At 41.8% G+C, this 27,263-nt stretch overlaps 1 protein-coding gene across 10 annotated transcripts in view; it reads left to right on the plus strand.

The window, feature by feature from the left end:
• Nucleotides 1–27,263, plus strand: part of frmd4a (FERM domain containing 4A) — a 521,753-nt gene that overhangs the window by 428,148 nt on the left and 66,342 nt on the right. For all 10 annotated transcript variants that reach the window (XM_068005053.1, XM_068005054.1, XM_068005051.1 and 7 more), the window contains 2 exons: nucleotides 949–971; nucleotides 23,811–23,894. In XM_068005053.1, the coding sequence (XP_067861154.1) occupies nucleotides 949–971; nucleotides 23,811–23,894 (107 nt within the window). The remainder of the gene's footprint in view (nucleotides 1–948; nucleotides 972–23,810; nucleotides 23,895–27,263) is intronic.

Raw genomic sequence — 27,263 nt, forward strand, 5'->3', positions numbered from 1 at the left:
GTCTGAGAAAGATGTGTACCATGAGAGCAAAACACTGACATTAAAAACATCACTCGGCAATAAAATTTTCAGAAAGCTCACTTTCACTGATCGAGTCGCCTGGAGGTTAAAGCAAAATATGTAACTATTAAATAACAAACCATTAAATTGAATGACTGTTTCATAACAAACAAGGAACGAGAAGAATGAAAAAGGCATGGAAGGGATTATATGTTGTAGAAAGTTTTCCAAAGGGTCCTTTCTCGTGACCTGCTGAGGAGTGAATGAGGAAGTTCAGTATCACACAGCCACATTTCCCCCCTCACCTCCGTCACACCAGATCTCACATTCCTGGAACCGTTTGAAAATCCCCCCTAGAACGTATATACCTGTCATTTCAGTTTATCTTTTTTACTTCTTTTTCGCTGTCATACAGACAGAGATATTTTGTTTGGGAAATCATGGGAAGAACTGAGCCCATTTCCTACAACTCCAAGGCACCTATACCAGTGAATTTCTGAACAGAGTAATGTAATACAACGAGAAATGTTCAATTTTAGTAAATGTGCACCCTATTTAAATTCATCTTTTAAGTCAAAATCTGCTAACTCTGTGAATTTTGTTCTGTTACACGTATCATTAAGAACAAAAGATACCAGTACGTCTTAAGTGATGTGGCAGTCCGCAACAATTTATCATGGGGTAAACAATTGGTTGTAGAATGTAGGGCACAAGAGAGTAGGTCTGCAATTACTTCCTGTTCAAAGGGGGAGTGAGTGCCTCATGTAAATATCAGAACACTAAATCCTCTGGATTTGGTCAGCAGTGGTAAGCAAACACAGCGAGAAACCTAAGGCAGTGGCATGTGCAAGTATTGTTGAGATATCCCTGAATTGCATGGATGTATGGAAACTTTCTGTGGTTATAAAGCATAACTAATTGACGGTCAACTGTGTTCATTACTTGCAGGAAGCAAAAGGAGATTACTCAAGGTAAGCTTGGACAAAACGTTTGCATGCAAAGCATGATAGATTACACAACGCTGTGAGAATTTGTTTGTGACTTTCTACCAAACTGTGTAAGCTGTTCAGCAATCTGTCTTCAGAAAACACATCTATGTAGATTTTTGTAAGAAAATATGCAGCCTGTTGTTTTCTATTAATGTTGACTGCTGTAATTAAGTGGTTATGATAGAGTTGTCTTCTTTCATTAAGGTTTGAGATGCAGCCAACAACCTCTGTTCCTTTACTACAGTACCATTATTTGTTAGTGCTACACAGATAGGCCATAAATCACCGAACACTTGCATACCTTCTTTATGTTTTCTGGAACTCTCTAAGAAAACGTTGGTTTTGGAAACTTTTTGCTAGTAGAGGTAGGCAAGGATCCAGAAACATAGGAATGACTTTTCCATTTCAGTGACAATTCAATATCAATAAATTTGCAGTGAGTTTTATTGGCAATTAGAAGTCTCCCTGTTAGTACAATTTGTTTTATTGTGAGACATACTCTAGCAGATCAGGGTTTTCTGTGAGCTAGATCTAAGGATGGCAATTTTTTTTAGCAAGGTGCCTTTGACCTCCGCTGTGTTTGTGCCCAGTATTTGTGTGTTTGTTCAGAAGGTTCAACAGCACCTCCCAAATCTTTGACAGCACCTCCCAAAACCGCGACCTCTACCACCTAGAAGGACAAGGGCAGCTGGCACATGGGAACAACACCACCTGCACGTTCCCCTCCAAGTCACACACCATCCCGACTTGGAAATATATTGCCGTCCCTTCATTGTCGCTGGGTCAAAACCCTGGAACTCCCTACCTAACAGCACTGTGGGAGAACCTTCACCACACGGACTGCAGCGGTTCACGAAGGCGGCTCACCACCACCTTCTCAAGGGCAATTAGGGATGGGCAATAAATGCTGGCCTTGCCAGCGATGCCCAAATCCCATGAACAAATAAAAAAAAAATAGAATTTCAACAGAGAAGTTACACAGACTGGTTAGAAGGTAATCATTGCTTTAGCTAGCAAATGTCATTCTGGGCCAGGGATTCAGGTTTCGATTTCTGATTCATGGCATGATATGGGTGACATAATGCATTACTTATGTATATTAGGCTGGTGAAATGATAGCTTAACCTAACATTACTATGCACCGTGGCAGCCATCAGTATGCACAGATGACATTTATATGTTTTTCACATCTCCAAAGTGACAAATAGTAAAAGTACAAAATGTTTGTTTAACTTGTCCAGTCTTTGTGTTCAGTGTGGCTGATCCAGTTTACTGGATCACAGCCAGTTACTATTGCTGAATTGATTTCAGATGCTATAAACTAATGCTCATTGGTCTAGAATAATTATTCAGCACACTGCGGTGTGACTTATCTTAAACAGGTGTTGTAGATTTCCCCAGCGGCTCAATCGGTAACCACACTACCCAGCGTGAAGCTAAGCCTACAGGCCAGGAAGGTTACAGGTCTAATCCCTGACCTGTGCTGCTAACTGGTTTCACTTTGGGTGGCAGTAGAAAAGCTGCAGTTGTGTTAGGAACACAGAAACACGAGCAGGCCATTCAGCCCCTCGAGTCTGTTCCACCAATCAATTAAATCATGGCTGATCTGTATCTTAACTCCATCTACCCGCCTTGGTTCCGTAACCCTTAATACCCTTGCCTAACAAAAATATATCAACCTCAGTTTTGAAATTTTCAATTGACCCCCAGCCTCAACAGCTTTTAGGGGGAGAGAGTTCCAGATTTCCACTACCCTTTGTGTGAAGAAGTGCTTCCTGACATCACCCCTAATTTTAAGGTTGTGCCCCCTTGTTCTGGATTCAGTTGTTAGGGGGAAGGGCGAAAACAAAAGCAGTGTTCCTGCTTCTAGTGTTATCCAGGGTAAGTAGACTTGTGCAGAAATTGGGTGTGGACCGAATTGAGCTTGGCTGCCACACACCCACAGCCAAATAACCTGCCGACACTCACGGTCTGAGCTTATGCAAGAAGAACGGCTGCTTGCTGATGACCTGGAGGGCAGCTGGCACCCATGGAACCCCACAACCCAACATGAATCCGTGACCTCAGGAGAGCGGAGGAGAAAATTGCAGGGATGAAGAAACAGGAACTTTGATAAATATGACACACTCTGTAACACAACATTTGGAAGATTATCTAAAAGAAATTTCTGATTGATCTGTATCAAATGCCAGGACTCTGAATCACAGCAGTAGGAAGGTTTTTTTTTCAATAGAAACATTACTCTTGCTGCCTGTTTTCTGTTCGATGGCTTGGACATGTTTTAGTAACACAACTGCTTTTGTAGCTGCCGAGTCTCCTCCTCGCCACAACAAAATTGATTCATACATTACGTGGCGTGAGAACTAAGAAACTAAAACACACAAGCATTGTGACTTGGCTTCAGCTGAGCATGTCCTTGGACAGACTTGTAATAAAATCTAAAGTTGAATCACAATGAATGAATTACAGTGGCAAAACACAGAAAGTTCAAACGCCCTTTAACAGCTTGGCAAATTGTGTTGCAAATAGGGTGCACTTGAAGCAAAGAGCTCCACAAGCAACCACATAAAACAATTTCTATTTTTAATTTAAAACTGGAATGCAGCTTGTAAACAGTGCAAAATTCACCAAGTGAAAAGAAGGAATGCATGGAACCAGTAAATTAAAACAGAAACAAAGGCTCCTGCCAAGACTGTTTATTACATGCGCTGCCATGGTCATTTAGTTTATCCCCACTGTGATATTTGTTTAAAGCCAATCTCAAGTTTTCAGGCCAGCCACAGTAGTCCAGAGCTTTCAATTAACTTGTTTATTTGTGGAAATCTTGTTTATTCCTTCAGGATTTGATGGTTTATCGCTAAATTACTAAAATGCGTGCCCAGCAAAAGATTGCTAGGGAAGAATTCAGATCCAAATTTATTATCAGTCACTCAGCAGAGAAGCTTATTCTGTCAAATGATTTCTGGAGCTCCTGTGTTGGTGTGTTGCTTAGTGTGGGAGTGAGGCATTCTGAGTGGCAGGTCCCTAAGAGTTCTGTCCCCAGTCTGTGCTGTTTCCTCAGGAGCGCAGCAGCAGAGATGTGAGAGAGGAGGAACAAATTTGCCAGGAGCTCCCACTCCTGATCGCTGTCCGTTGGACCTGTGTTGGAAAGTCTTTTCCATGTGGCTGTCCATGGGGGGCAGAGGGGGAGAACAGGTCAAGGCTCGGCTCCGATGTTCTCCAATGTAGAATCGTAGAATCATACAGCACAGAAGGGGGCCATTCGGCCCATCATGCCTGTGCCGGCTCCTTCGAAGAGCTATCCAATTAGTCCCATTACTTCGCTCTTCCCCATAGCCCTGCAAATTTTTACTTTTCAAGTATTTATCCAGTTCCCATTTGAAAGTTACTATTGAATCTGCTTCCACCACCCTTTCCGCAGTGCATTCCGGATCATAACAACATGTCAATTAGCCTGCTGGCACTCACTGTCCAAGCTCACACATGAAGAGTTCTGCTCTGGTGAGGTATTGGAGAGCTGCTGGTCCCAGTGGCATCTCCAGGGGAGGAAGGGAAACGCTACCGATTTGTATTCCTCAACTGTTTGGTTTGGAGACTCTTAGGCACAAAGACTGGTTTCTGCGCATGTCAGACACCTGCCTGACCAAGAGATCAGAAAAGAGGGAGCAATTTTTTTAAGTAATTTCTTATCAAAGAAGTGCATAAAGATCATAAGTGCCAACCTAGAAAACTAGTAAAAGCTGACCAACAGCTTCAAAAAAGCTGACAGCTCAAAAACAACTCAGAATCTAGACTTATGACACATGAAGACAAGAAATTAGACTGAGACTGCAGGTTTGGCCAAATCTAAGCTGCGTCCATACCCAGGATTCTATCAGTTGTATTATATGAGAAAAAAACTGAAGTCCACAAATGTGAATTTTTTATAAGTGTTGGGGTAGAAATTTTTAAGAGGAGGTAAGCTCTGATTGTGCAAAGTTTCCTTACTGGGAGCTCTGGATACACATCCCTTCCCTCCCCCCACCCCCACACCCAGGAAATGTTTTTTTACACACTTTTACGTTTCATTTTCCAGCAATTTTAAATATACTGTGATTCAAACTCTCACTGCCATCAGTTCTCCCTTTTCCCTCTTACTGCCGTCTAACCTCCTCCTCACTTCTTGTTTATCCATCCTCCCCTTTACTCTCATTTCCATCTGTCCTCCCCTTCTCATACTGCCATCTATCCTTCCCTTTCCCTCTTACTACCATCCATCCTCCTCCTCCCTTCTTATTTCTATCCATCCTCCCCTTTTCTCTCACTTCCATCCATACTCCCACTCTCATTTCACTGCAACCTGTTTCCCTTCTCTCCTCTCCGTGTCGCTTCCAACATTAATGACCTGGATTGCAACTATTATATGCTATAGGTGGGAACTTCTGTTCTTGTGAGAGTTCCCACCTACAGTACAGGAAGGCTGCAGTCCTTCCAAATGGCATTGATAGTGGCACAAGAACAGCTAGGGACCCCAATTGATGCATTACCCACCGGACTCAGAAGGAGCAGGACTGGGAGGAGAAGGGGACCGAGCGGCGCTGAATTTTGTCATTAAATGCTGATCTGCTAACGCTGACAGTCAGTGTGAAACGTTGACAGTTGGCATCCATGACACTGCCCGGTATGGTGCTGAGACACATGGACCAGAAAGGTGACAGGTTCATTCTCTAATCTGTTCTCAATGGGCCAATCTCAGCTGATGTGGCAGTACAGGTGCTTTAATTGGCCATAATGCTCCAGGGCTAGGAAGGGACAAAATCAAGCAAGTTTGCTGCTGCTGACCTCTATCCAATGACCCTTTCTAGAAAGGCTATGTTTGCATGCTGAACGGGGAACGGATTGGGCCTGACGTGATTGAATTCAACTTTGACGACGCGCAAACGGGTGATAGTGGATCAGCCACCTGTTATACACCCCATCCGATTTTCCTTCCTGTTAACTTCAATAGGTGTATAATGGGTGACCGATCTGTTGCCGCCCATTTTGCGCCCCTGCCGAAGTTGGATTTCACCCGCTATGTTTTTAAAAACATCTGAGCGCTAATCGTGGTAACGATTTCAAGACTGGAAATTTGCACTGCAGTGTGGTGTAGTCCCTTCTACTTGTTAGGTGTGTATTGTCAAGGGCAGTCTGAAATACACTGCAGTGCTATATTTTTCTTCCTACTTAAAAGCCAATTTACCAACAAGAATAGAAGACCACAGATCAGAGTAGCTGCTCCTGAAAAGTAGCAGTAGCCAAGCAATTGTACACATCCTACTCAAATGTTTCTCCTTCAGCATCATGGCATTCAGCCCTTGGAGTTGCCAACCTCGCAGTATTATACCAGTAATCACATCTTGGTATTCCGTCTTTTGTAGCAGATACTTGTATTAGGTTCTGTAATGATGTGGAGATGCCGGTGATGGACTGGCGTTGACAAATGTAAGGAATCTTACAACACCAGGTTATAGTCCAACAGTTTTATTTGAAAATCACAAGCTTTCGGAGGCTTTCTCCTTCGTCAGGGGCACTTCACCTGACATGGGAGAAAGCCTCCGAAAGCTTGTGATTTTCAAATAAAACTGTTGGACTATAACCTGGTGTTGTAAGATTCCTTACATAGGTTCTGTAAGGAATTGGTAGTCCTAACAATGCTCCGTTAATCTTTCAGGAGATGAATCAAAATATAATTGTCATAATATTGGGCTACCTCAAGGCACTTGTGATCTGTTCCAGGATCGTAACTCTGTCATAATAATAAGTTATATTTAGGATGGCACATTCACCATTGTTTCTCTGTGTGATTCAAATAACTCAAGTTCGAAGGGGGTACAGCAGAATGTGATGTGAAGACTGTCTCATTGAGTTATCATCAGGGGCAGAGCCAGTGGGGGTCCAGGGGGTTCATGATCCCCCTTGCCCAATCAGCCAATTTTGCACGCAGCCGCGAAGCATTAGGGGACATTTTCAGGTTGGGCGCTGGCCAGGTGGTGTACCAGCGTAACCCACCCAATGCAGCAGTTGAGAGGCACAAACCACTTCCAGGTTCGGGCCTCATTAACATTTTTTCGGAACGTTTTCGGAAGCTGACCAGCAGGTAAGGCCTGTTGACGGGAAAGCAGATTCAAGGAGAAGGGGGGCGAGAGTCGGCCAGGAGATTTTTGGAGGAGCACTCCTGCCCCTTTTGGAGGAGCATTCCTTCTGCCTTTGGCAGCCCCCAGACCTCGCCTAGACTTTTGCCTCCGGGGGCCAAGTCAGCCAAATCTGGACTTCAACCCCCCAATCCTTCAAGCCTAGCTCTGCCCATGGTTATCACCACCGTAGCCCTGCAGGGCCTGAGGAAGTGCATTATGGGGTGATCTGGGCACAGTGTGGGAAGTCTGAATCCCCTGCAGATTTCTGGGTCTAAACATGAACAGGCAAACAGCTTGTTAGAAACACTGACTGTTAGCTCACAACACAAGTCGTCGGCATATATGACTGCGATTCTGGGGTTGAATCTCAGTATAATTTTTTTAATTAAGTAAAGCACATTTATCTCACCAAGCACAGTCCCTACTTTATTTCCAAACCTTGGCAATTCCACAATACAGCAACCGAAATGATCAGAATGAGCTACTTAATGTGTTCACACCTTATCTTAAAAAAACAGTGGCAACCAATATTGAAGAAAATAAACCCTCACGTTAAACAAAAGCTGGGCCTCATAGATCCTTTTGAATAACATAAAAAACTTTCAGAAGCTGTATTTTTAGCAGCTCATTTGTTATATATAATTTCTGTGGGAATAAATGCACACATAACTGGGAGTCTCAGAAACCAACAGCACATTTTAATTTTTTTTTGTCTCCAGTTTGTGCACAACAAACAAAGGGAGAAAGCCGTGTTTGATTGGTTGCAGTCCTGCCCTCCAGCCCACCTGATTCTGACAGACTCAAGTCCAAATGATCTGATTGATTGACTCACAGCTCCCTGCGGCCATTGAAAAAAGCTGATTTTTCTTGTTAAACAAGCTGACACGTGGGTTGAAAAGCTGACTGTCAGCTTAAAAAGTTGGCATGTATGAAAGATAAAGGCCAGGAAATTCCCTGCAGCTGCTACTACTTCTACTCCTCCGAAGTTACTTCATCGGAAGTGCGGCGGAAACCCAGCACTTGCACAAAATTAATGCCAGCAGAAAGGGAACAGCCCGGTGGAATTTTCCAGCCAAAGGTTTTAAATAGCTGCTGCTAATCATTTCCATATTATAGTAAACAATAGTCACATACATTTGAATTAGTGTTAAACAAGGTAATGTGCTGGCATGAGGCCGGGTAATTTACGTTTTTTATTAAGTGACTTGTTTTAATGAAAAAAGTCAGGTGAATCTCCTTTTTAATAAACCTATCTGCCTGTCACACCTATTTCTCCCTTCCTCACCCTCAGTACATTTTAATTTAGAGCTAATGTTTAATTTTAGTGCTCCTGGACAGAAAACGAAACCTGTTTCTCCAAAAGGACCCAAATCTGTTTTGTTTTGTGCTTATAGGTGTATGAATTCCTGTAATACAAATCCTAAAATATCCGTTGCTGGCTTTGTGAATGAGGTAGTATTGCCGGAAAACTTACATCACTTGTAGCGGACATATCTGACAGCATGGAATGTCCATTAGAGGGAGGCTTGGAATCAATGTCCTAGAGCCAGGAGCCTCTTGTCATTCAGAGTCTGGAGTCGATGTTGCCTAGAGCTCAGAGCATCCATTGCAACCAGCCTTGGTCTTACAGAATCCTTGGGATATCTGTCCTAGGGACCTTGAAACCAGTGTCATTTTAAAATCTGGCACATTTGGCTTGAGAAATCTTCTGTTAGTGTTGCCCAGGTGCATGCAGTATCTGTCATGGGGAGGCTACAGGCGGTATTCCCCAACTGTTTGCAGTATTTGTCATGGAATTGAATGGAATATGTCATGCAGTATTTGCCTGTTGTGAGGATTCTATGGTCAGTGTTTCCCAGGAACCGCAGCTGCCCCTCGATTCTGGAGCCAGTTGCATATACAGACACACGCACACATATGCAGACAGGTCATACAGTATAGTAAGTATTTTCAAACCTTTAACGAGACAATGCCCCGGTAAATTGGTTTGAGGCCTTGTTGCAGTCCTTGTTATTCCTTGTTCCTTACTTGTTTAATTGTAAACCTAAGACAGAAGTAGTCATTATGGACCACACTTAAACATGAGAGGTTTTCGGCTGTGGTGTAATGGATGGATAGTTATTATGCTGAGATTGGAAACTGAGAGCAACTGCCTCCTGCTAAAACACATATGGTATAAGAGTGCAGCCCTATCATTAGTTCCAACTTTGTCCTCTCATCACAACCATATCTTTAATCACCGAATACAGTAGTATCCTGTTTCCTGCATTCATAAAAATCCCAAAAATGAGCAGTTTTCCAATGGTTAGAATATAACAAATTCAGTGCAGATAAGTTTATGTAGAGGCTCTATCACTTGGAACTACCTGTACAAACAGACTCATTACCTGTGAGTGTTGAAATACCATTTGTTTTCTAGAGCCAGGTGCAAGCCAGAAGTGCTTATGAAGGGGAAACAAACAGTTTGAAATTGTGCTGCGTTATATTTGTAATACATTGGCTAACAGACTCACTTGAAACCTCTCTGTTTTAACAAAGGGGTTAACCCATAAATCTACTGAAAAAGGAATTTCTTGAAGTTATGTTTGGCCTACATTGAAATATCCGGACTTCAGAGTCTTAACAGTCCTTTGGTTATGCATTACAATGTGAGGCAAATATGTACCAGTTGGCTGTGTTGTGTTGGTGTGCTAAGTTCTGGGCACTTTGCGTGATGTACATCTTAGTGCTGAGTCGAGGGTGGGCATGATGTTTAGGAAACCTCTGTTTCCATTCGTATTATCACAGTTCGCAAGCTGGCCCACGTGATAGAAGTTAATTTGAATGATCAAAAAGGCCTGCTTGGCCTTTTATCAAATGGGAAGGAGACTATAAGGGGAAATACTTTTAGTTTCAAATATTTATGTCCCACAGGGTTTGGCTCAAACCAAATCTTACATTTGAAAGGAGTCTCATTGTAAAGACCAGTCGATCAGCAATTGCTCGAAGCAGATCCACTCCGCAGAAGTTGGGTTGAGCACATCTGCTCAGTCTTAGTTCTGCATAGGCTCTGTGGTTAGAGACCAATCAGTAGCAGAGATTCTATTTTTATGTGGTCTCTTCCCCATCGCAGACTAAAAGTATAATCATGTTTCCCAGAAAAGTAATCTTTGAGATTGGACTGCTGAAGGAAATCATTTTAGGTACTTCTGTATTATAGGCGTTCAGCCGGAGGGAGACGGCACGAGTCTCCTTCTGCGTGCTGCTCTCCATAGTATAAAATGTGGGTCTATGAACTAAATGTGGGGAGCCAATCCCCTGTGTTTCCACTGATACAGCAGAGCCCAGTCCCCCCGAATTTAAAAATACAAGAGGGAGTGCAACGGAGGAGGGAATCAACCAACAAAATAAAAAGGCCTTTTAATAACTGTTTGCGGGCATAGGTGTAGATTGAGATGATCAGATGCTCAATGGTACACTATCATTCCTGGGGTGAGTAAGGGAGAGAGAACATTGTTGTCTGGGTGACACCAGATGGGTCTTGAACAATGGACAATTGGAGATGGATGTTTTCTGTGGAGTTATGCTTAATTTCCTTCGACGATTGGTGAGTTGTTCAGAAGAATTTTCTTGCAGATTAACTGGATGAGGTAGAATTCATGGTAAGGTAGATTATACATGGTGTGTGAGTTTGATAGGCAAAAAAGCCGTTTCCTGTTCCACACTCATTTTCGTGTATCATCAATCTAATGTTAAACTATCTGAGCTGGCTTTCAAAAGGTAAACAAAACATAATTCTTAGGTATACGTCTTACATAATGGGTTGAAAACAGTTTGAAACCTTTGAACCCCAAGATGCATTAAACAAGAACAGAGAAAGTCACAAAATTCATCCTTTGGCAGCTGCTTTATTTTTTTAAAAATACAATCTTTCCTTTACTTGCAGTTGATTTAATGTATCTGAAAATTGAAATAGATGCATTTTCAGATTAGTCCACTCTTAAGCAATTAAGGTTCAATTAGGTTCTCAGAAAAACTTGCCCCAAACCAAATAACTGATAAGTCAACAGGTGGGCAGGGAGCTGTCCTTCAACTAATATATCATTAATATATGGGATGGTTCCTATTTATTTACAGTTTTTTAAATGTAACCTTCCCTTCACCAGCTAGTCTATCGGAGACAGCACCTTTTTGAAGTGACTAGTACATTTTTGCTAATACTTGGATAATCATTATTGCCTGTAACTCATTACAGCCCATCAGTGCAGTTCCTGGCAGTCATTAATATTTTCGTTTCTAGTAAAGCTGATTGCCGTAAATAGGAAATGATGAACATATTGCCAGCAGTTGATCTAGTAGGCACCTGTCATTCACTTGTGCTCAGCAGCTCCTCCAATATCCTGGAGAAGCTGCTAAGCACAAGGGAAAGACACGTGGCTAAATGCCTCAGAACACAGATTTTTTTTTCCCAGGAATGAATGAGTGTAAAATAAAAAGGAGGATGACAAATATCGATAATATCTTGCACAAGGTCACATGATAGGCACGTCAAGTGAGAAACTGCAGTTGCCCCCATCACAGCATCGGTTTTCTTAATTATTCCATGTTTTTTCCTTTCCGTTATCCTACCCGGAAGTTCATTTCAAGTGTTGATATCATTTTGTGTAAATAAGAATCAGTCCTAATGTTGCCCTCACAAATGCCTCTTCCTACTTTTACTCTAAACATTTCTGAAGTATCAGTACATGCAGCTAATTACAGTAACGAGGAGATGATTGGCAGGGCCTTCAGTTGGCTCCATCATCCATGGGAAAGAGAAAAAAAATCATCTTTTCCCTCAGTGAACCCTGCTGGAAAGTGAAAGTGTGAGGATCGAAGATGAGGACAGGATCAGATTCACTTTTGTTGCCCCCCCCCACCCCCCCAGTCCAACAGTCCACCGATACTCATTGCCTACGCTCACACATGTAAGAAGTTACATAGAGTCTACAAAACAGGAACAGGCCATTCGGCCCAACTGGTCTATCCCGGCGTTTATGCTCCAAACGAGTCTCTGCCCACCACTCTTCATCTAACCCTATCAGCATATCCTTCTATTCCTTTCTCCCTCATGTACTTATTAAGCTTCCCCTTAAATGCATCTATGCTATTCACCTCAACTACTCCTTGTGATAGCATGTTCCACGTTCTCACTGCTCTTTGGGTAAAGAAGTTTCTCCTGAATTCCCTATTGGATTTATTAGTAGCTATCTTATATTTATGGCCCCTAGTTCTGATCTCCCCCTCAAGTGGAAATATATTCACTACGTCTACCCTATCAAACCCTTTCATTATCTTAAGACCTCAATCAGGTCACCCCTCAGTCTTCTCTTTATGAAAATCCAAATATATTACATCTACTACATTACCCTTTTCTCCTCTTTCTGTTACTTCTTCAAAGAATTGAGTAAGGTTGGTCAAGCATGACTTTCCTTTTTGAAATCCGTTCTAACTACCCTTTGTTACATTTTTGGTTTCTAGATTTTTTTAAATTACATCTTTGAGTAAAGATTCCATTATCATTCCTACCACCGAAGTTAAGCTAACTGGTCTACAGTTCCCTGGACTTTTCCTATCTCCCTTTTTAAATATAGGAATAACATTAGCTGTCTGCAAGTCCTCTGACACTATTCCTTTTTCTGATGAATTTTTATATATATGTAATAGTGCCTCTGCTCTCTCTTCCCTAACTTCTTTTAACATGCATGGATGCAATACATTCAGACCAGGGGTTTTATCCACTCTACGTTTCATTAGTTTATCAATTATCTCCTCCCTTAAATGTCTTTATATCTTTTTTGATTTCTTCTTCTAATGTCATGCCCACCTTGTTAGTCTCTGTGGTAAATACTGAGGCAAGGTAACTATTCAGTATTTTTGCCATTTTGCTGTTGTTACCTGTGAGTTTATCTTATGCATCCCTTAGTGGACCTATCCCTATCCTGATCTTTCTTTTGTTGTTTATGTGTCTATAGGACACTTTACTATTTTTTTAATATTCCTCGATAATTTAATTTCATAGTTCCTCTTTGCTTTCCTATTTTTTTTTACTTCTTTCCTAACCTGTTTGTATTCCCTTTTGTTATCCTCTCCTTTATTGTCTATGTACTTAGTGTGTGCCTCGTTTTTTTAGTTTCAATTTTACCCTTATCTCTCCATTCACCATGGTGTTGTATTATTAGCTAGTTTGTTCTTGTTTTTTGGAGTAATAATATTTTTCCTGAATTCTGTTGATCACTGTTCTAAACACTTCCCATTGCTGTTCTATCAATTTTTTTTCCAGTTTACCTTCCCTGGTTCCATTCTTATCCCCTCAAAATTAGCTTTTTTTCCAATCTCCCTTTTTAAATATAGGAATAACATTAGCTGTCTGCAAGTCCTCTGACACTATTCCTTTTTCTGATGAATTTTTATATATATGTAATAGTGCCTCTGCTCTCTCTTCCCTAACTTCTTTTAACATGCATGGATGCAATACATTCAGACCAGGGGTTTTATCCACTCTATGTTTCATTAGTTTATCAATTATCTCCTCCCTTGATCTTTGGTCTTTGTCTTACATATGTCTTTCTCAATCATTATTTTAAACCTTATTATGTTATGATCGCTATTGCCTAGATGTTCCTCTATGTTTACTTCTCTTATCTGCCCCGTTCATTTCCCATTACTAGATCCAGCAGTGATTCCTCTCTTGTTGGGCTTCTCACATACTGGATAAGAAAGGAGTCCTGAACACACTGTAAAAGCTCCATTCCCTTTTCCCCTTTCCCTACCTCTTCTTGCCAGTTTGTTTGGGGATAGTTAAAATCGCCCATGATTATTATTCTATGTCTTTTACTCATTTCATAGATTTGCCTACATATTTCTTCCTCCACTTCGCTTCCACTGTTAGGTGGTCTGTAGAATCCCCCTATTAACATATGAATTCTGTTTTTACCTTAATGTTACTTCTGTCCCTTTCTTCTACTGCCATTATATTGTCTCTAATTAGCACAGCTACCTCGCCCTGCTTCTTCCTTCCCTATCCTTTCTAAATACGTTATATTCTGCAATATTTAACTGCCAGTGCTGTTCTTTATTAGGCCATGTTTCAGTTACCCCTACTACATCTGGCTCCTTGCTCTGAATTATTGCCTCCAGTTCCCCCGTTTTGTTTCGGGTGCTGTGCACATTGCTGCACAGGCAATTTAATTTCTTTTGTTTAATTGTTCCACTTACTTTATTTTTAACAGTCATTTTATACTTATGTTCTATAATTGTATCTGTTCCCTGACCGTTTGTTATCCTTATTCCTTACCTTGGTCTGACCTTTACTCTCATCTCCTATTTCTTTTATCTTCAGGCTTATGTTATTGTCACCAGATCCCTCCCCCCTCCCCCCCCGTCTTACACCGAAGGATGTCCACTTTGGTGAGGTACTGGAGGGCTACAAAGCCCCATGAAACCATTCACCAGCGTGAGTCACTACCTTGGGGAAAGGGGAAGTGAGGGGAAAAAAAGACAACTTGAAATATTGGATTTAAATGTGCTGCAGTTGTCATGGAAGCTGGAAAGGAAACACACGTTTGGTGATGCAGCTGTAGAGAAACAAATCCCTGTCCCCTTTCCTGTTTTGGACATGTTCCAAGCTCATTTCATCGGTACTGTTTGTTTACAGCTCATGATTCAACTCATGATTCCTAACGCTTTTCAAAACCTTCTATATGAGCATTTCACGTCTGGGAGACCGGATCATTGACACGTAGAAGGGTCTGTTGCGGGGAGCGCTTGTCTTGATCTAGCAGAATCTAAGGTCAGCGGGCTGCTTTAAATGATCCATTTTTGTTGCCACAATATATCAGGATGATGGATTTGAACCAAGATGTGGGAGAGTGAGAGAGGGGACGTAGTTAAGCAACCAGGACGCAAGTTAATTATTTTGGCAGGCCAGGGTTCAAAGGTCACAGTCGCTATAGCTCACTTGAATATTGCAAGTTGTATCCACTTTGGTTATAAATAAAATATAGGTATGATGATTTGAATGAAGATGAAAAGAAAAGCCAAGTACTTATTGTCGGCTAGTTTGTGCATGCCAAAGAATTTCCTTTTACAAATTGCCTATACGAACCTGGATATTTTGCAGCCAAGAAATAGTCTAATTTTTTGTACATTTCAAACATAATAGTTGCTTGAATATGAAAGTAATGCTGCATCCCTTTTAGGGATTGCTTTAAACTTGCAGAAAATGGCCTGTAATAAACCACTAGTTATTATTGAACGCAAATATGCATTGATAAAATTTAGAACATTTTAGCAGTCTGCAGTAACAATGTTTTTGGCATTTCCTTATTATTGGTGCATTTTTAAAAGGGTTGCAGTGAAGTTCATTGCTTGCAAGAGGTCTGACATAGTTTCTTTGTAAGATTTGTTTTCTTTTAATATGAATGCGAAGAAAGTCTGTGTTTCTCTCCTCAGTGCACTGTCACGTAGCACTGCAGAGCTGTCACATTCACCTTGCCCTGGCATATGTTTTTTTTTCCTATTATCTTTTTTATTATCCTTTGGTCATTCTAATCATGTCAACCCACACTGCATCCATAGGAACAAGCAGACTGAATTCAATTTTCTTGTGCATTCACACACCAGCCAGTGTTCTCCACTCTCGCCAGTCTACCACCGTTAGTCACCCATTCATTTCAATAAGCGGAGAATCACGGGATGACAAGCACAATGACGAAACCCCTGCCACCAGCTTTAGGACCCAGCGACGCTAAAGTTGGCGGGTAAGCAGGGTCAGTGACATTATCGAATCGATCTCTAGGTCTGACTGTCTAATCCCAGAACCTGTCGTTTTAGACCCAAACTGCAGATTTTAGGTTTCTAGTTTGGGTCCCAAAGGAAAAAGTTGAGCAGTGCCAAGAAGGAAAAAACAACTTAAAACTGTAAAAAAAAATTCCCTACTCTTTTGTCCTTCCTGAGGACTGTTTTGTGTGACATTGGTCATGATATGTCAACGCCCCACCAATGAATCACGATGAGCTCAGATCAGACTTTGAAGGTATCTATCTGAATAGGGCCTCCAAACCTGGGAGCAGTTTTCTCTGTTTTCCATCGATGGGGAATGAAGATGTCCTTTGGGTTGATGTGTATGTGATGTTCACCGTGCACATGTTCTTTGGTACTTTTTCATCTGCACTTTGGGTAATTATCTCCCGAATCTGTGCACACAGGCAAAGCTGATCTGGATAAATCGTTCATTATGCTGAAAAGTTCAAATCTCAGCGGACACAAGTTAAAAAATAGGAAGTTAGGAGCAGGAAAGGAAGTCAAGCAGAACTTTTTTTTTACACAGGGGGTAAGTAATAAACTTGAGTACTTAACCACCAGGAAAGGCCATTAAAGTAAACAGTATAATGGTTCAAGAGACAATTAGATGTGTTTCTGAAGAGTGAAAGTATGTGCAAAGACAGGCAGCTACAGTTGAGTTTATTGGAAAGGGACATATTTGTTGGGCTAATTGTGCCTTTTGCCACTGCTTCCAACATTTTTTTTGCATTCATTAACCATTTCTGGTGTTTAAGTGGATTAAAAATTAGATTTATTTTCCTCCTTTTTCCTCATTCTTGTCCCCTGAAGGTGCTGATTCCTTGCTGGATTATTTTCCATGCTGGGTCAGTTTCCCTCCAGTACCTCACTCCAAATGGTCATTCTTCATGCACAAGCTTAGACAGTGAATATCAGCAGGCTAAGTCAACTACAGGGGAGCTTCATTCTGTCCTCCCGTGCATATCTGGTGATCAGGAGCGGGAAACCTGTCTGATTTTCCCCTCTGTAAACTAGAAATGCTGAGGCCAATCACATAGAATGTACAGCACAGGAACTGGCCATTAGGCTCAACTGGTCTATGCCAGTGTTTATGCTCCATACGAGCCTCCTCCCACCCTCTTCATCTATCCTTATCAGCATAACTTTCTATTCCTTTCTCCCTCATGTGTTTATGTAGCTTCCCTTTAAATACATCTATGCTATTTGCCTCAACCACTCCTTGTGGTAGCAAGTTCCACATTCTATCCACTCTCTGGGTAAAGAAGTTTCTCCTAAATTCCCTATTGGATTTATTAGTGACTATCTTATATTTGTAGAGAACCCCTTCCCCCCACTACTGCTATTGCAGCTGGGATCAGCTAACTTAGTATAAGTCTGTATGATTCACCTACTCACTCCTTTCAGGGGAGCCTGCAACAATGGGATTTAAATGTACCAAAACTAGCGTGGGAGAAATTTGTCAGGACCACTTTTCCTGAGCCCCTTTCACGCATCTCTCAGCAACTGGTTCAGAGGGACGTAGGCAGAGTCCTGGAAACATGTCACTCTTGGCACCTGATAGTGATTCTGAGTGGGAGAAAAATGCTGGGGGAAACAAGCAGAATGTTTTAATTATATAGGAAAAAAAAACAATATGAAAAAGCCTTTAGATTGGGCCACACATAATGTCACATAGACACAAGAGACTAAATCAGGGATAGCCGCAATTCTCCTGAGATAAAAGGGAAAACAATACAAATGCTGACAAGTGAAATCAATCTAGAAAGTGCTGGGAATACACAGCAACCCACCAGCATCTGTAAGATAAAAAGATATGTTAATGTTTCCGGTATAGATCCTTAGTTAGAATGGGAAAGTTTGAGATAAGCGAGCCATTTTGTTTGGGACTGAACAAAACAAAGAGGGATGGGGTAATTAACAGCCAAAAGCCAAGAGTCATGCTAGCTCACTCCAACACAACGTTAATAGGTTTAAGAGCCTGGCAATCATTTTTTAAAAGGTGGAAAGGGTGAAAAAATGTTTGGCGATATACAATGATCACCTCAGTCAGGCAGTGAAAATGCATTGGAAAGTCAAAAGAGGTGTGAAAACCATTCAGCTAGACAGTGAAAAGAAAGTCTTGCATTTATATAGCACCTCATCACGTCTCGCAGACACATCTCAAAGCATTTTATATGTAATGAATTGCTTTGAAATGCAGTAACTTCTATTACATAAGTAAACTTAGTTATGGTCCAACAAATTTATTTTAAATTCCACAAGCTTTCGGAGGCTTCCTCCTTCCTCAGGTGAATGGTGTGGACACATTTCCACACCGTTCACCTGAGGAAGGAGGAAGCCTCCGAAAGCTTGTGGAATTTAAAATAAATTTGTTGGACTATAAGTTGGTGTTGTAAAATTGTTTACAATTGTCAACCCCAGTCCATCACCGGCATCTCCACATCATAGGTAAACTTAGCAGCCATTGTGCACAAACAACAATGAGATGGATCACCAGTTAATTACTTAATGGTGTTAGCTCAGGAAGGAATGTGCCAGAAGAACTTTCTGCATTCCTTCAAATAGTTCAATGGGATCTCTGATATCCACCTGAACCACTACAGCAAGGCATACAAGGCCTCAGTCTCATGTCTCATCTGAAGGACAGCACGTCTGGCAATGCAGCACTTCCACAGTGCTGCGCTAAAATGTCAGCCTGGAACAGGGGGTAAGTTTTGCAAGGCCCCACAATGCGCACAGGCAGCACATATCAGAGAATCTCAGGCAGCATGTCTGCGATTTTCCAATATGTGCTGGCTCTATGTGACGTCTGCGGAAAATTTGCAAATATTACCTTAATGTACTGAAGTGGGGCTTGAACCTACGACTTCTGACTCAGTAATGAGTGCTGCCAGCTGAGCTATGCAGACACTGATTCATTAGAAGCTTTAAATAGGGGTTAAAACAGCTCCAAAATGGAGGGGGTGAATTGGAAGGTGGATGGGAGAAACAGGCAGGAAATGAGGAAGACAGCTAAGGTTTGAAGTTGTTAAAGTCAATGTTCGAAGAGAGAGCTGGAGAATTTTGCAAATCTGCTGAGCCTTTCATGCAGGAGGAGACCTTATTTTAATAGCTATCGGTTCGAGTTCCTTCTGGAAAAGGTCACAAGGATCAAAAGGTAAGCTGCTTTGCACAGGCTAATGTGGATGACACCAGAAATATGCCAAGATATGGGACGAAGACTTAAATATTCTCTGTGAAGAGTATGCCGAGACCTTCAGACAGGCTGCAATGCCTTGAGTAAGGACATGAATTAAAAGGAGGCCAGCACATACTGGGGCTGTGTAGTCCCTTATCCAGCTTCCAACTACTGCTGAACAGGCTAAGACTGTTGGAGGCAAGGAGGGAAACCAACGCCATCACCACCTCTCCCCACCAATTCAGGTGCAAAACACCTGTCACAGGCTAGTGAAGTAGCAGGTAATGTTGAAGATGCCACAACCTCCTATCACCACGTCACCGCTCCCACAAAGGAAATGTTGCAAGTTAATAGATTATGTTGATGGAAAGTAATAAATCAATAAGTGAAGTAAGGGAACATTTGGGATCTGGTGATCACCATGTTGTTAATTTTAAGGTTGAAATGAGGACGCAACATATAATGAAGATTATTAAGAAATTGGATTTTGGGAGAGCAGACTTTGAGGGGTTGCAATGCTGCATGAAAGGAAGAAAATAAATAAAGTATTGGATGTATAATTAGGGGTGTGACCGAAAAGCCCAAGAAAGTGAGCTTGACGTATCTGGCCTTGGTGGGGCTACATCTCGAGTACTCTGTTCAGTTTTGATCTCTGTGTATCAGAAAATATGTAGTATTATTGGAGGGACCCTAGAGGAGAACCATGAGGCTGATCCCTGAACTCTGTGGGCTGAGTTAAGAGGAAAGAGTGTCTACCCTGGGACTTCACTGTCTGAGGAAGAGGAGGATCAGGGAGAACTGTGTGAGGCAGGCTCGATGGACAGGCTGGTCTTTTCCTGTCCATCATTTTTTTATGTTTGTAGTTTGATAGAAGGTAAGGTTTTCATTGGTTATGGAGAGTTTGGATCCAGAAATGCTCAGGATTTGAGGACAAAAGGAGAACTTTAAAGTTAAGGGTGTCAACAAGAAATAGGAAATTCAGGCAGCTTTTTTTTTTGGAAGAGGTTGATAGAATTGTGTAATGGACTACCAGCAGGGATGGTGGAACAGAAAAGCATGTCAAATTTTTTTAAAAAGGACTCGATGAATTTCAATTAGGAACCAGCATACTGGGCTTTTAGTCCCAGAATCATGGTAGGGAACCTGATGTCTGCTTTGGAAGAATAGGTTAAATAGACAAATGATGTTCTCCTGCAAGACATGTATATATGTATTACAGGTGTCTACATTTAATAAAGCACACAATTGTACTATTCATATTTAGTCCTTTCTACTTTCATAGTGACACACACACTCACACACACACACACCCCACACACACACACACACACACACCTCTGAATGTCCACTCATTGTGCACAGTACCCCACACACACAGTTGAATGACCACTCACTGTGTATAGTACCACCCACACAGAGCTGAATGTCCATAAACTGCGTATCGTACCACACACATAGAGCTGAATGTCCACTCACTGTGCATAATGCCACAGGCCTCAAACTTGAATACCATTTCACTGTGCACAGCATTACACATAGAGCTTAATGCTCTAGATTTCAAGCGCGAACCCACCAGCAGCAATGACCACTGCGTCTAAACTGAAACGCAAGAGAACCACTTGAATTTGGTCCCTTTGTGTCATCAGGATGTGAGCAGCATGCTGGGTGTGCCAGTCGTGCCTCAGGGGGCATTGCTCTGGTTGCGAAGGGTAGGAAAGAGTGTCCATTGGGACGCTGGCACCAGCCCATGGTGAGTCCACATTTAGGGAAGTAAAATGGTTTAGTTTGATAGGTCCCTTTAAGATCAGGCACGATCCAGTATGGGAAAGGGGCCTAAAACCAGCATTAGGCCCAGGATTTGTATAGGCAATGGGCCTAGCGCTGGTTTCAGGCGTGTTCCCTGGACGTCTCCAGGACACCCTTACCAATCTCCCAGTGCGGAGTGAGCGCGTGCAGGACGCATGCCATATTGGACTGTTTAGCATCAGTTTTTGCCCAAAAAATGGACGCTGCATGATCCAACTTCTAGGCCAGTAGTCTTTTCACTATTTGACATGCCCTTAAGTAAAGATTGGCGCATTTTTGACAAGCTGTGAAACTGTTTCTGCAGATTTGGAACTTGAAATCCAGGAAGTGAAAGGTACAACATTAAAATCATTCTAAAAACAATTATAGACCGTTATAGAAAAAAGAGAGGGTAAGAAATAATTGAAGTAAATAAAAGAGACAGAAGGAAAAAGTTAAAAGAATTTTTTTTAAATGTTTTCATTTAAAAAATATACATTTTTAATGACCAAAAACTATTAAAATAAGGAGTAATGAGACTCCACATTTTTAAAAGTTAATTTTTAGTTGTTTGGCAGTCATTAAGACTTACCACGCTGTTAAAACTTAGTTTAGACCTGGTATTTTTAAGCATACCTGTTTTGTGGCAATGAGCAAGTTGGCACTGGCTCACTGATTTCACTGATTGCATTCAGTGATGTCCCTTTAATTCGAAGCTGTCATTTCACCTGCGAACCACTAGGAGTGACGATACCGGATTCTTTACTCTTAGTCTGGTTCAGCAAAAACTGAAAGCGAATACACTTGAAAGTTTTAACACAATTTATTAGCTGCAGCTGGCCCGATCTATAGAATTGATTTCAACTCTTGACAGAGTCTGGTCAATCTCACAGAACAGGCAAATTACACAGTCAGAGTTCACACAATTATACATTTTCAGAGTGGGGAGGGACATGAGTAGCAAGGGGTTAAAACCAATCATAAGCTGAGTCTGGGCAAGCCATACTAACTGACATAATGACCGACCACTCACAGGTGATACCTGTTCATACGTAGGTCACAGGAAAGGGAGTCTCACTTATCTCAGGCCTGGGATGTTTTTCGACCTTGTCCGAAATAAGGATCCATTCATTAGGTAGCTGCAAAACAACACTCCCTACACCTGCTTACCCCAGAATTCAGCTTATCATATCGCTTTGCTTGATTCATAATAAAGCATACATTTTCATACAGGAAATTAATAACATAAACGAATGATCAAGGATAAACTCATTTGAAAAGCTCATTGTTCTAATTCTAGCTAGCAAAATGGGCCACTTATATTAACCCTTGGTTTACCATACTGCCATTTTGTTATGGAGGCATCTTATTGAGCTACTGAAAGCTTACTACATATGCATTTCATTAGAGGGGCACCTCGTAGGTATTCTCAGGAGCACGTTCCAGATTTCCGCGTTTCACTGCGCATGTGCGAACGCCGGAACTTGCTCTTCCAATTCGCCACTAACAATGGGGAGCGCTGTTGAGCTCACCGTTCTTTTCTGAGCGATTTCTGCCCCAACACCTCCAGTCAAAAAATCAACCAGTATCTTAATGCTCCTGCGAAGCGCCTTGGGACATTTTACTACGTTAAAGGTGCTATATTAATGCAGGTGGTTGTTGTTGTTAACAGTTAGTTCGGAAACTGGCACATTGCAGCACCCTGCCAAGTGCTGTTTGCTGATACCAGGAGATAGGAGTGATTTCTTTTTAAAACTCCAAACGACCATGTGCTACAACTCCTGAACCCCTGGGTTTAATACTACATCGCTCGCACACGCGAAAAGGACCTTGCAGCTTAACTTGCAGTCTGCGCGGTGAAGTATAAACAACTTGTGTGTACGAGACCATATTACATTTCACTACTAATACTGTTTAAAGCAACTGCCAGAATCCTGAGCTGCTGCGTTTCAATAGGGTCAGTGAGCACAGCCAAAAGCAGCCTTGATCAAGTTTCACCTCACATAGTTGCAGTCCGTCATGATAACTTATAAATTATACTGGAACGAGGTTAAAAAGTTCAATGATGGCAGGTATAGTGTAAAATATATTACACAGCCATCAGCACACGGCGGTTTGGCTGCAGACAGAGGGAGAGTGTCTCGAGATGAGTCTTTTAAAGCTGAGGGCAGTTCACCTCTCCTTGGCCACACATTGAAGCCAACAAATTGCTAGAAAGTATAAAGCATTACAAGCTTGTTCTGTTAGACAGAAATGAGCTTTAAGGGTACAGGAGCAACAATTAGACATTCTGGGTTTTATGTATCCAGACTATTTTCGTAGAACCCCAGGATGTAAAGAAATCATCATTCTGAAAGTTTGTCTACCATTGCTGAAACAGAGCTAGCTTTGTGTCAAGGAACAATCATGGTTTTAAAATAAGGTCAGTGACTCCATGCTGGTTCCTTTGAACCTCACAGGTTATTAGAGTCAAACCCCTCTATCAAAGCTTCATTTTGTGCTTTCCCCCCAACCCTTTACTTTATTCTTACTTTAAATCTTGTAGAGGAAAGTGAACAGTTGTTTCCCCCCCCCCCACCACCAAATGGGTCAAAAAGTGCCTTTGTTCGAAGGGGCAAGGGACTTGTACAGAGGAAGTGAGGTAGAATCTAGTTCCCGACCACACAGCAACAGTGAAACACAAGTTGATTTTTTTTTAATTAAAGAAAAAAGCCATTGAAGATTTTTTAAAAATCTACTGAGGTAAAATTTGCTGTAAAGTGCTCTTATTTTACTAAAAAGGAACAGATGTAGGTTTTCTGAGTGCTCCATCTGGTCTTGGTCACACTGAGGATCATGATTTCTGTATAAACCTGATATCCTTTTGATATTTTGTTTCAGTAATGAAGTCACAAGGGCTGACTTAAAGAAGCTGCCAGTACTCCCAACACAAGCACTGAAGGAGCATCCATCCCTCGCCTACTGGTAGGCCTCAGATCCTTCTTTCTTATACATAACTACCGCTTTAGAATTTAAAGTCCACAACTGTTCTCAGCATGCATTCAGTGGAGTCTTTTGTATTAATGACAAAGGCAAGTATATAATTGTGAATTTTATATTTTCAGTCCCTTACAAGTAACTCTGCAGTTGAAGTAAGTTTTTAATTCAAGCTATCATGGTAAAGTGAGGCTGACTGTATAACACGAGTGAAAAAGCCTCACATACGTTATGGGTCAGTCTCGCCGTATAACTAAAAGTCATGTTGCAGTGTTGTCACTAAGACCTCAGTGCTGCATAATACTGGTTGTGTGATTATTCCTTTAGTACTGCTGAATTGCATTTCACATTTTAATTCTAGATGTTGTCCTTTTAAAAGTGGGTTGTGTCTGGAGAGAGCATTTTAAGCTGTATAGGGTAAATTCAGCAACCCCGCGCTCCCAGTGAGGAGCTTTTATCGAAGAAAACACAATTCGTGGACAGGCCTACAACACTGTAGTGTTGCTTCTCCGACCTGTCCTCCCAAGCTGGATTAAGAATTCTTGGGGCCCCTCGCACAACCCCTAACCCCTCCAATCCATTAAAACAAACTCTGTCTCGCTCTCTACTGACAGTATTTTTACATGTTGGAAGATTTTCATCCAGCCAGTTTTTCTGTGTTGTGGTGAGCTTTACCGGGGGCCCCATATTTAGCTGGGGCCCCTGGGCACAGGTCCCGTGGGCCCGCGCGTTATTCCATCCCGGTGTGCTCCCTTTCAGCCAGGTTTCCCACTGGGAGTGTGGAATCTGTGAATTGGTACCAATATGCTAAATAAGCCGAGTGATAACATTGGATTGCACAGTTGCCAGGAACGTATTCTATAGTTGTGGAGCTATTCTTCAAGCAATTCATGTTTTTTGGTAACTAGTTGAGATTGTAACAAGGGTTAATGGACCAATTTAATACTGGCATTTCACCTCTCACAAGAAACCTCTGAAGTGGGGATTGAAGTTAAGAAATATTTCAATAACTTTCCATCGACTTGCTTTAAATTTCTAACTCTGTGTTGAGTTGAGTGTCAAAGAAAAATGTTTAAGCTAACACAGTTTGTTAGTTTCCGCCCTACTGACGTTGTTCGCCTCTCCAGGTCTACCATCTTGTGTGTAATAGAATAGATGAGCCTGGAGACATTCTCTGTACTGCAGAATAGACAGAACTGGACTGAGAATCAGCCAACATGTAACAGTAATTGCACGAGGATGTGTCAAGCAGTTATTGTTGACTTCCAAAAGGTTGCCAACCTGCATTTTTATTAAACAGGCAAAAGAAGATCCAGTTTCATTTTAGCCGCTTCATACCCAAGAAAGTATGAAAAATAGTTCCGCACCTGTGAAGTCAGAGGTGGTATGTTACACCAGTGCAGAGTGAACAAAGAACAAGCCATCTAACTATATAGTCACACCTGTTCTTTATGATCTGATTGTATATTGTACCTCTTGACACTTGTTTTGAGAATATGTGGAAGCAGCGGATTTAGGATTCCATGGGGGTGATTTCTGCAAGCCTCGAGCAATTACTGTTGGGTCATGAGTGATGTTGTAAACCGAAAGATGTGAAAAATGGGGCGAGTACACTGATCAGAACACTGCACCTTTATCTCCACAACACAATCCCGTATTGCAGCTCGGATTGATTGGCTCCCTGATCACTGTTAAAGGTCCAAAATGAAATGGGTTTGGATAATGCCAATCCTTTTCCCAATGGAGAAAAACCTCATCATTCTGCACATTTGCCACTAATTGAGCCATTTCAGTCAGAGAGGACATAAATATAAGACAGCTTAGCAACAGAAAATTCCCAATAGTGCAGCATGGAGGTGCTCTTCTGAGGTTGGGGTTAGGTCTATTATCAGGATAATGTAAAGGGAGCTGTACTTTACATCTAACCCATGGCCGATATGAGTATATGAGAACCCATCACTGAGTACAAATTTCGAGACATGCTCCATTCCACAGCCCTGTCATCCATCACATTGATGAAAAGAAGGAAAGATATGAAGGCAGAAACTTCCGCCAGTTTAAATCAACCATTACTGAATAAATTTATTTCAAATGCAGTTTAAAAGGGGTGAATGTCACCAGGCGTTCCTTAGCATCCATCTGCACTTTAGTGTCTTGACAGTTTTATTTGTAATTCAATTTTCTCCGTTCCTCTACTCCATCCTGAAGGCGCTGACTCTTTCTGGGGCACAGTTCCACGAACCCCAGCAGGTCTTCTCTTCCTCACCCAAATGTAGACAGGCTAAGGGGGCAGCACAGTCAAACCCACTCCCACCCTCATCCCACGTCCACAATGTGCATTTTCCAGTCAGCGTCACTGCAACCAGGGATGGGACCACTTGCCGATTGTCCTCCTTGCATGTCCAAGAGGGGCGAGCCTAATAAGCACCTAATGCCACCCAAGCCGAGATCAGCCCTCTCAGCATATGTCTTGTGACTCCCCCTCATGAATAGTGAATTCCTGATCTCAGTCACTCCATTATTGGCGAGGGGTTGAGGAAAAGTGTGCTGGGGAGGAGGGAAGTCTCGACAGCTGGTTAAATAGCGCAGAGGCAATGGTACAGAAACAGGCCCAGTTAGGCAGGAAAGGGGCCTTGTGCAGGGGGAACCTCAAGAGGAAGAGGGAGAGAAGTGGGGGGGGGGGGAGGGGAAGGTAAAGTATTAGAATATCAATAAATTCCCAATCTATTTTATATTAAAGTTAACATAAGAGGACAACAATAAACTGGAGGCAAACCTATAGAAGTGATAACAGCAGGTGCAGCGGTGCAGGCTGTAAATTTACGCAGCTGTTAGAAGCTGTTGCTGTTGTCCCAACTGTAGAAGAACAGCTGAGATGATATTTAAGGTATTTTACAGCCTCTGCTGTTACTGACTCCCTACCAGTAACTTCGCTCATGTCTCTGTTGAAAAGAAGCTCAGCCTGTTGTTTATCTTGGGTCACAGTTCTGATACTTGAGATGAAATCTTTCACAAGCTATAAAACTATGACACAGGAGACCTATTGAACTTTCTTTTTATTTTATTTTCTTCAAACCAGCCCAAGGCTTCTATTTTTTTTCCATTCATGCCTTAAGCAACTGACATGTAGTAAAAGCCTAACCTTTCATTTTTCAATTGAAAAGAATAGTACAACAAATTTTACTACTAGAAAAGTAAAATGTATTGTGTATAATCAAGAATCCTACATAAGATGAAATGAAGCAGCATTGGTTGATGGATAGAAAACAAAGAGATAGGGTAAATGGGCATTGATCAAGACTGCAGAAGGATTGGAAGTGGTGTACCCCAGAGGTCAGTATTGGGTCCACTATTGTT

The sequence above is a fragment of the Heptranchias perlo genome, chromosome 24 (assembly GCF_035084215.1).
Source record: "Heptranchias perlo isolate sHepPer1 chromosome 24, sHepPer1.hap1, whole genome shotgun sequence".
Lineage (NCBI taxonomy): Eukaryota > Metazoa > Chordata > Chondrichthyes > Hexanchiformes > Hexanchidae > Heptranchias > Heptranchias perlo.